The sequence below is a fragment of the Carya illinoinensis genome, chromosome 5 (assembly GCF_018687715.1).
Source record: "Carya illinoinensis cultivar Pawnee chromosome 5, C.illinoinensisPawnee_v1, whole genome shotgun sequence".
In the NCBI taxonomy this organism is placed as follows: domain Eukaryota; kingdom Viridiplantae; phylum Streptophyta; class Magnoliopsida; order Fagales; family Juglandaceae; genus Carya; species Carya illinoinensis.
Window position 1 is genome coordinate 9,257,424 of NC_056756.1, and position 10,949 is coordinate 9,268,372.

The 10,949-nt window shown below is 35.3% G+C and overlaps 1 protein-coding gene across 11 annotated transcripts; it reads left to right on the forward strand.

Annotated features, from left to right (window-relative positions):
• The first annotated feature begins 822 nt into the window (after positions 1–822).
• Positions 823–5,020, forward strand: LOC122308986 (calcium-dependent lipid-binding protein-like). Of its 11 annotated transcripts, none has more exons than XR_006242305.1 (6): positions 823–1,435; positions 1,637–1,725; positions 2,081–2,738; positions 3,934–4,035; positions 4,182–4,410; positions 4,690–5,020. XR_006242305.1 is itself a non-coding variant. In XM_043122288.1 (4 exons), the coding sequence occupies exons 2-4, from the start codon at positions 1,621–1,623 to the stop codon at positions 4,204–4,206; spliced, it is 270 nt and encodes an 89-aa protein (XP_042978222.1). In that variant the 5' UTR covers positions 1,464–1,524; positions 1,617–1,620; the 3' UTR covers positions 4,207–4,679. The 11 variants fall into 11 exon arrangements, 1 of the variants encoding a protein (XP_042978222.1); XR_006242307.1 differs by lacking the exon at positions 4,690–5,020 and having other exon boundaries at positions 2,081–2,315; positions 2,640–2,738; positions 4,182–4,679; XR_006242304.1 differs by lacking the exon at positions 4,690–5,020 and having other exon boundaries at positions 2,081–2,278; positions 2,640–2,738; positions 4,182–4,679.
• The last annotated feature ends 5,929 nt before the right edge of the window (positions 5,021–10,949 follow it).

Here is a 10,949-nt window from a genome sequence, read left to right on the forward strand (position 1 = left end):
AGAAAAGAAGATGAAGAAGCCCTAAGGGCTGGACCAAATGACGCCGTTTGGGAGGAATTTAGTGGGTTGGGTTGAAGGCTCACGGGTTGGGTTGGGTTGAAGGCCCACGGGTTGGGCTGGGCCGAAAAGAAAAATAAAATACACTAAAAAAGGCCCAATCCGAAAATAGAAGAGTTCAATAAAAGAAAAATGCACAATAAAAAAATAAATAAGAGCCAGATAAAAATACTACAACTCAATATTAATAAAATAAAATAAAATAATTAAAATCCAACATTAAACTAATTTAAAGTAAAGATCAATTTAAATGTAAAATAATAATTACTACCAAGAAAACACATCAAAATAAATTTCACAACTTAAAATTCATAAAATAAATTTTTTCATTCCTATAGTTTCTATACTATACATGAAACATTTCAACTTTAAATTATAATAAAATACTAATTTTTGTATTTTACTTTTTTTGTAAATTAATTATTTACACATTTATTCTTTCTCTAATTCCATTAAATATTTAACATATAGGAGTATATACCGTTTATAGAGACTGCTGCAATACAAGTTTCAGAAAAAATAATGAATGATTTAACTTGTTGCAGATCCAGAAATATTCAATTAGCAACAACACAAAAATTTTAATGTTCTCTCTATTGGCCCCGTGCCATATGGCCGAGAACTACAATGACCATGAAAAAAAATTATTCTGTTTATATTTCTATTTTTTTGTTCAAATTTGCTCTGAATAAATTTTTGTATAAGACAATAAAAAAATACAATTAAGCAAACGTGCATAGCACGTTTGGCCTCCACTAGTATCTATAGTAATTATATAAGCGGCGATCGACGAGCTACAGTGTTAAGAACAGTAGTTTTACCACTCCGTGCATTTATTCCGTGTTGATTGTTAATTGTCTTTTTTATCCTTTTGGTTTCATCTTTTGTATCCGTTTAAATAAGAATATTTTGGTCTTTAATGTTAAGTTGTGTCAGTGATATTTTCTCCCCAGAAAAATTTTAGGCCGCAAGTCCATCTCTCGTTCTCGCCTTCGTCTTCCTCCCACAATTTTTCTCTCAACTCAGACCCTCTACCATCCATTTCTCGCGGCCCTCCATTTCTCTTCATGTAGCTAAAACCCAAATCGCCAAAGCTGTGAAACCCAGCCCCAACACTTGTCTCTCCCTCTGTTTCCATCATCTCCCCAACGCCTGTCTCTCCCTCTGTGAAACCCAAATCACCAAAGCTGTGAAACCCACCACCGTACGAAGTCTGGTCGAGGACGACCTGGTTCAAGGTCCTGATTCCCAACAGTTATTAGAGCCAGCAAGTAACTGCAAACAAAAGTAACCGACACTTTCCAGACACGCAGATTTAACTTCTACAGCGATCGAGCAAGCAAGTCATGCAGTGGGGGTGTCACTCCCAATTATTCAGGTCTTCCCATTTCTCTCTCTCTCTCTCTCTCTCTCTCTCTCTCTCTCTCTCTCTTCCGGATGCACTTGCTGTCTTTCCTTCGTTACTCTGTAAGTCTCGCTCTGTATTTTTTTTTTGGGAAAATTCGGTTTGTGATTTAATTGCTTCTTGGGGAATTGTTCATTTGCAACCTGGATCAAAGGAAAATGGGGTTAATTTCAGGGGTTTTCATGGGGATGGTATTCGGGATTGCATTGATGGCGGGATGGAAACAAATGATGCGGTACCGGAGCACCAAGCGAATTGCTAAGGTATTACCCAAATTTGGATGCATCCAAAGTTTATTTCTGTTTATATTTATTCTCGAATCGTCTCAAGTTGTTGTTTTCTTGTTTTCTTTTTTCATGTTTAAATTGGAGATTTGCGTTGAATGATTGGTTCGGTGGGTTAGGGATTTTAAGTTTACATGAAAACCGGTGGAGAAAAGTTGCAAATATATCTTTCGATTATTTTTTTGTGATGCTTAAACTAGAACAAACAATGGGGCGATCCTTGCTACTTCTGGTTTGAGATGCAATTTTTTGTCTATGCATCTTATTTCTCATTTTCATACTCACTTGGACAATCTCCCTTTTGAGCGCCTTCATAAAAGAATCAAAACTGAAGTGGGTTGCAGGAGATACTGGATGCGATTTCGGAAGCGAAGGTGCTGGGCGATGATCACTATTATCATGCGTGGGGTACACCTTGGGGTTATGGATACGATGGCTCGACGAGGGATTGGGACGACGTCGTGGCGGAGATGTAGGAGGAGGTTTGCAGGGAAAGAGGTGGTGACGAGATGGAGAGGTTTTGTGCGCAGAGGTTTCTGAATGAGCCCTGATCCTTTTATTCAGTTTCCGTTGAGTACAGCTTTTACCATATGTAACATTCTCATTTATATATATAGTAGATATATAAGTTTGTGTTGTGGAGGTGAATTGTTATTGTGGTGGATGGTATATATATGGGTTCTAAAGTGGTAGGAAATTTCTATCTATCTCTCTCCCTCTCTCTTACTCTCTCCCTCTCTCTTACTCAGTTACTCGCCGAAGGAAGAAAATGCTAATGCCAAAAAGAAACTAATTAAAAACGAGAAGGATATGTTATGTTTTCAGTCACATTCTATTATCTATATCTAATTGATTTCATTTTTTATTATTTTTTCCGGCTACCATATATGCAGCTTTACTAGGGAACAAGTTGAACAACTTGACAAGAACAAGCAATGGTCCAGGGCACTTGATGGTTCTAATTACCTCCCAGGAATGGTACCTATCTTTGGGTAAGATAATTATACTTCTCCTGATCAAAGTTTTGTGGCCATGGATCTGTAAATGCTTGATTATTTGCGCGGGCTTGTTTAATCGAAATGAGTGATCATTTGATTTTTAGTTTCCTTTTGCAGGTTTTGTATACAATCTTGTTGCTTTATTTTGCAATAATTAAATTCTTATGACTTTTGGCGTGGTTTCGCCGATTGAAGATATTTTTTGAACTTCTAATTGTAAATAATTTGTAGCTAGCTATTTCACGGAGTTCAATTAAATGGTAACATTGTCTGTGTGTGGATTATAAACTCTCTACTATCTAAAGCGAAAGTAGCTTTGATTTTTGCTATGATAAAAGATGATTTTTTTTTTTTGGTGGCAAACTACAACTCTTCTGTGCGTTTTTAGCTAATAATCTGGAATGAGATGCTCTAAAATGTAAAATGGTCATGAGGGAGCAGCCAAGTTCCAAAACAGCTTCGGTAATAATGGTTATACTTTCTTTCATTATTGCTGCTATAGAGAGCGTTGTTTTTTTTTTCTTTTTTTTTATCATTTCTTGCTATTGAAGAACTTAAAGAAAAGCTTGCTGTGGAGAGCATTGTTTTTTAATTGGAAGAATGGTCTTTGAGGCTGTGGGTGTGTGTGTCTTGCCACACTACCTATTCAGTTTGGCAACCAATTATTACTATTTTGGCGTAGAAGGTTGGAAGTTTTCTGGTCATCTCAAAAGTAACAATTTGAGGTCGTATTCTTGTCTTTGGTCTACCTACCAAGGCAGTGATAATATTTTTGGGTTGATTCTGGTGAATATTGCTACCTTGGTAACTTGTGGCCTGCAGTTGCTGACGAGGAACTACTTGTCAAAAAAAAAAAAAAACTATGGTTCGATCCTTGCTACTTCTGGTTTGAGATGCAATTTTTTGTGAAAGTATCTTATTTCTCATTTTCATACTCACTTGGACAATCTCTCTTTTGAGCACCTTCATAAAAGAATCAAAACTGAAGTCAGTGTTCTTAATTATAAATAGTCACACGAAGCAAACTTTTTGTTGATTTTCTTTTGAGTCTAGCCTCGGGCCCATTTCAGAGAACCAGTTAGATAAGCAGCTTTAGCTGAGCTAACATTCTTCATAGATGTGATATCAGATATAGGTTTTATCGTTTTACTTGGTTAATAATATTAGGAATGATTCTATTCTTTTGTAGGCTGTCGATATAAAACTCCTTGGATCCCTTAATCGGGATGATTTGAAGAAAATTTGCGGTGATAATTTTCCTGAATGGATATCTTTCCCCGCCTTTGAACAGGTTGATTATTTTTTGTTTATTTATTTTTTATTATCATTATGCTTATTCGTTTACATACTGAGTGGAATATTTCCCCTCAGCTTTTCTAACATTTGATATAATGAACAGAGAGGACTCAAAAGATCATATGGTTTGCTTTGTTTCAGCACATATCTTAGTCGAATTAAATGATGTTTTTACAAGATGGAAATCTCTTGGGAAAAAGTGGGATTATGAAAGCTCTAAGGTTGGGCTAAAAACCTATCAAGTGGAAAGCTGACAGACTATTGATACCAGATACGGTGTTCAAAAAGTTCCTTTGCATAATAATTTGTTGATAAGAGGTCATTGCCAACCATTGACAAGGTCAAGGGATATGGTGGAAGAGATGTGGAAGTAAGTAATATGCTAATATTTTTCATGATTAGATATGATTTTGTGTGGATGATTTTTTTTTTATTCAAAAAAGATATGATTTTCTATCTTTATAAATAATAAATGATATATAAGTGCTTATAGAAATAAATAAATAAATGAGATAGTGAAATTTTTGTTATTTAGCCAATTTGTTATTTTTGGTAAGTTTTTTATTTTCACAACAATTTTTCATTTTCATATTAGGATAGATTTTTTCTGCTCTTTATGAGTGTTTTATTATTCTCTTCATATGTATAGGTCATGAAGATTGCACATGATTGCATACAGAAATCATTGCAGTTTATACATGAAAGAGAAATTTCTCACCTAGATGTCAAACCTTATAATATTTATGTAAAGAATGGTGTTTATAAGTTGTCATTTTGGATGTGCAATTCTCACGGTAAGAGCTTGCAAATTGAATAATGATTTTGTATGTTCAATTTATGTAAAGAATGTGTTTTATTTTCTGTTGTTCAACTTAAATTAGTTTTAGTGCATGTTGTTATGAGATGATAATGTCATCTTCCATTTCAAAGATGTTACTGTTATCTGTTTTTGCAAAAATAATTTCTATAGAATTATTTTATTCCTCCAACCGGGTGCTATGTATATTACTAGATTATATGGATATAATAATATAATATGATTGATGGTCAAGCTTTTGGTATCTGTGATCAAGAAGTTTGGTTTTCTAAAATTTTTAGTATGTTTGGCTTGTTGTATTGTCTGGATAGAGTAAATTTACAGGGTGGTTTTGAAAGGAGCCGCACTTTGGTTCTTAGTGCAGTGGCTGTTGGTGTGGGGTTGTTTTGCACTCTGTTTATTTCGTTTTATGTGATGCAATGTCTAATTTTTTTTATTCAACTTCAACTAAGCTTGCTCTGAACAAATTTGGCAAATCTACAAATAGAATCAACTTCCATCCCTTTATGTTGTATTGGAAACTAATCTTTTACTTTTTCTTATTTGTGCTATCATCTAATTAATATCCTCCAATTCACTATACTTATTCTAAAAAAGTTCATAAAATTTATTATTCCTTCCATCCACAGCAAATATTTTATTAACATCAATTTTTTATAAAAAATATTATTTTTGTCTAAAATAATAACAAACCCAACTAAGCAAATGTGCATCGCACGTTGCCTCTCCACTAGTATATATATATGTGTGTGTGTGTGTATGATACGGGCAAAGCTCAATAAACAACAACCATCCTAATTAATTACAGTTTTGATCACAATGCCATTATTTTTATTACCTGATCTTTTACTTTGCGCATAAGATTTTTATTTTTTCAAAATCGAGAAGGATGCAGGGAGGAAGGTACGGAAGAAGAAGGAAAGAATCTCTTTTTTTCTTCTTTCTTTCTTTGGTTAGCAATATGCAAAAAACATGCTTGTGCTGAGTAATGAACAATTGGGAATTCATCTTCCTCGTACGTATAACTAAAATGAACAATTTTATACACTTTGTAGCGACGCGACTAGCTGGGGAAAATGTATTCCCAACCAAATCCACTCGTCGGTTGAGCATCGAAAATAACTCGCCGTAAAAAGTAATATTTTCTCACAAATCAGTATGTTATCGAATTCGGGAAAAGGTACCTATTACTGGCGGTTGTGTCCGTGGAAAAAAGTAGAAAAAAGTATGTAGATTCGAGGGGAATAGTAGTTCCAGTATTTGGCCATGATTCGTGGATAAAGATGATTAATTTCGAGGAATATATATAGTATATTCGTTGCCGATTATTTTCGATACACTTTGTTCGTACGAAATAAGCTTTTGCTGTGAGCCTGTGACTTGTTTAAGCCCTTTTTCCCTTGTTCGATCGTCTATGTACGTTATATTCCTATTTGTGAACTGTTTTTTTGGGTCGATTTTAGAGTCAATCTATTCCTGGATTCGAGCAGAAGTTACTTCTTGACATTATTAGAAGAGTAGATATATATATATATATTCAGGCCAAGCTGGCCAGATCGATCGGTCATAATTTGAATAGTGCATCTTCGTATGATCAATTTCTTGTCCAGCTAGTCCACGAGAAGAGCGCAGCAGCAGCTACAATTCGTAGAAGGGGGAAAAAAAAAAAAGAGAAGAAGATGTACGTACGTACAAGTAATCAGAAAAAATAAACAAGTGATGGTGTACGTTGGAGGTGGGCTTCTTGGAAACGAGAACAAGTCAAGAGTGGAAAAGGTAGATACATTATTAATGCGCTTTAGAAAAAAAAGCACACGTTAGCTAGGTAGATGCACAAACGGATCAGTACTAGTACTGTTTGTATATGGATCGATAATAATTCAATGTTCCACAGAGTCATCCACATCCCACGCACTGACCCATGCATGCAGCCAGAACAGATAACAAGATCAACAGGCCACCCTAGTCAAAGTTGCACGAGAAGCACTCCAAAGCGCCTTTTCTTTTTCTTCCTTTTGTGGTTTCAAGCGAAGAAAAAGACCGCATATATACTAGCAGGGAACATCAATGGGATATCGCGATATGGAACACCCCACCAAAGACTATTCACATGGCTTCCGTGTGTCGATCGGTCTCCACTCTCCAATGTTACAAAATAATAATAATAATAATAATAATTAAAAATGTAATCAACCTGACCTATCACATTAACCAACTCCCTTTAATTTCTTTATGGAATTAGGCCGGAGGGAAGCTATCAGGCAGCAACATATGGAAGAAAACGAGAGCCCTTTTGTTTATTTTATATCTTTTCAGTTACCTGTCTTCATGAGATAAGCATCGTGGCCCATACCCCTACGCAAAAGATAAAGGAGATAAAAGAAAAACATGAATAAAGTGATGATGGCTAAAATTTCAAGAGGTTTTCATTAAATTTCCCGTTTAAAGTCTAGCTATCACCTTTTTTAATACATGGAAAAGAGTGGGAAAAAGTGGTAGAAATTACAAAGTACTGATGAAGCAATGGTTAATCTTTTACTTGCATGACACGATAAAAATAAAAATAAAGTAAAATAAACATTAACGATGGGGTTGTTTTATGTTTTACTTATGCATTGAGGCCACCAGCAGCCGGAGGAGGTGGGAAGAAAAGAGAAGTAGAGGTGTTATTGATCTGGTTCGGTTTGGTTTTGGATAAAATTTAGGATAAAAATAGTATGTACTGGTTTTATATTTTTCAAAATCGATTACGTCTCGGTTACCTTTCCAAACCAATAATCCAGTTTTTGGTTCAGTTCAGTTCGATTTTCCAGTTTTAATATATTATATTATATATAATATATCATATTATAGTATATAATATTATAGTGATAATATATTGTAGTATATTATAATATATATTATAATTGTATTATATAATATAGTGATATAGTATTAGTATAACTATTAATAAATAAACTATAGTGATATAAGATTTTAAAATTTAATATTATATTAATTAGTAATTTATCATATAATATAAAATTAAAAAATATATAATTATATATTATATATCAAAATTATATACAATATAAAAAATTAAAAAATATATATAAACTGGTTCGGTCCAGTCTAATTCGGTTTTAAAAAAAAAAAAATTGGAACCAAATCGATTTCAAACAGTTTTAAGAAAAAAAAATCAATACCAAATCAAACCAAACTCCGGTTAAGTTATTTATTTATTTATTTATTTTATAATTTTTTACCCTAAAGAGAAGGTTCCCCAACTCCTAATGCGCGGCGTAAATTTAGCTGTCGCATGCAGTGAGTTTCAGAAGGGAAAATAGTACGTACTACTTCCCAATATATTTTGAATGCAGCTAGCATGTCCTATGTATGTAACGTGCAAGAATCTCAATTTCCATAGTTGAAATGAATACTTTCCTGCTGGCCTTGGTCTCCATTACTGATTCAGCAGGCTTCCCTAGGCTTGCTTTTCATTACGTTTGCGATAAGCGCCTTGGGAGCGAGGCCCCTTGTTTTAATTGGCCTTAAATTTCTTCGACCTCCTCCTGATCTCTTTTACCATGTCGTCGTTCTCCCATGATGCAAACAATAATATATATGTTTATTAATTATTAAATGACGTCTCCAGCCAAATTCATGACTAACTATATAATTAAATATTTAAACAAACCGCCCCAAAGCAACAATATCAATGGCTGTACGTTGCATTAACAGAGACGTGAAACAAGTTGTTGGGGGTAAAACAAGAGAAAAAAATTGCCCATTGTTATGAACGTAGGTAAGACTACATACATATTACATACCTTAAAGTCTTAAGATAATTCATTCCCATTCAAGGGATTTATCGTAAACCTAGCTACTTAATTTGGTCCACATACCGACGACTCGAACAATATCATATGGAAAGTCTCTCTCATGATCACAGGGTCAGCTGGTCAGGCTGGGACCTAGCCTTTCTTTTTCATTTATTTATTTTCATTTGTTATTTTTTTTTTCCCCGTGGTGGCCCGTGGGTCACAAGCTGGAAGTATTTTGCCATTATATTGCACGAGACCGGCTAGCTTTGGTGCGTTGGTAACCTCACGACAATTGCCCTTCCCGACCCCCCTTCCTGCTTCCTGTCCTTTCAGAGCCCGTCATCACTAAACACAGTTAAAAAAGACTTGGGTAATGGATTACTGTTTTATGAAAAAGCAGGCATGGTTCTGAATAAAGTATGATTATCTGCGATCTTTGGATTGTTATGTCCCCAAGATGCTAGTGATTGAGTTTGAGCGGCAGGTGCATCGTGTCAATGATTCTTTCCCTTTTTTTTTCCTTCGTTCTTTTCTCTTTGGGGGACGTGGATATACAGGGGAATGGTATCAATAAATAGGGTTTTGGAAGAACTTGAAAGAAACTTCAACGAAATGCATGAGTACTGCTTAATTTCCAACTAACACAAGCTAGATTTCCTTGCTTCTGTAATTCTCCAAAGGACTTTAGCCAAGATATGAACACCCTCGTTGTCATAGTCCTATGCAAAATCGAAGAAAGTTTAGCTGGGGTGGGCCGTGCATGGGTGGTTTAATTCAAAAAGTTGATGCACACAATTATGATATAGGTGTAACATAATAGGCTTTGTTCACAAAACTTCTCGCTCCTTAATTTGTGGGAGGCTTTGTCAAAATTACTGTTTCTTCAACCCGATTAGTCCTCAACCCCCACGCTCAGGCAATTATTATGCTTTTTAAAACCACTAGTATAAATCTTTAAATCTTATTGAAAAAATCAGACCAGAATCTTAGGAACTTCTCCATCAAATCCAATATGAAATTCAAAACAGTTTGGTGGGGTTGGCCTATCATGGGAAGTGAGAGTCACGGTAGTGCATCCATATCGCTTTGCCAAAAGCAAGAAAAACAAAGCGAAGTAGTTGGGGAGTTGCAGAAAGACTTTGTCATCAAATACGAGACATGGGTTTTGGATTCTTGCACCTCCACGTCTTTAACAATGGTAATAAAAACCTGGTATTTCATTAAAGAACAAAAGAAAGAAAGGAAAACTACATAGTCAATGTAGAGAGAGAGAGAGAGAGAGAGAGAGAGAGAGAGAGAGAGAGAGGTGGATTCACATGGATTGCACACTTGGTTGCAGAAGTGAAAGGGGCTCATTTGGTCAGGGTTGGTGGGCTGCACGTGGGTCCACCACCCACAACCATATGTTCTTGCTGTCTCTCTCTCTCCCCTTTCCTCTCTGCTTCTCAAATCGCATGCAAACGGGAAACTATGCCATATTGCTTTCAAAAAATTGATGATGATCGTTTTAAAGACCTAGGGAAATGGAACAGGGAGTTTTTCCAAGGACTTTTTTCTGCTTGTGGACCTTTGAAATCCTGATGACATGGTACCGTCCAACGTGGGGCCGTGTCTTTCCCAGTGGAGGTGTTTGTTGGCCTTTGAGTAACGTAAGTATTATATGCTTCTCTAGTACTACAAATGGAAGAGTGATCAAGGAGCTCAGAATTCAAGAGAAACAGAGAAAGTGACCCTCAATACAGCACTAGCTACCGACAAGATTTACACGGTCTGTATTCATTGCAGATCGCGTTGAGGATAGATTATTCACATTAATACATGTATTTACATATATATATATTCATTCTAATCTTTTGCTGTCTCTCTTTGAGGATACTTTATTTGGTATCTTTCATCTCCCATCACCCTTAATCATAAGTTTTTGTTTAACCACACACAAATACATCTGCATATGCTACGTCAGATTTTCTTTCCCCATCAAGAGTTCTATTTTTAAGCATGGATGCTTTTTTCCTATATATTGAGATCTGTTTTTGTTCTATGTTCTGATAAGTATACTGCAGAGTACAGCTGGGCATCGAATTCTTTGTTTTATATAGAGGACTGGATATCTGAAACGATTGAAACTTGACAAAAATTTCATAAATAGCACAGATATGATGAGAAATAATGACACATGCTACAGAAGATCAAGAACAAAGACTTAAATGGCATCGTGCAATTGTCGTCGTAAATAAGTTCTGAGTTGATTTTTCCCAAATTCAAGTCAATAGTGTTAGATGCATGTTT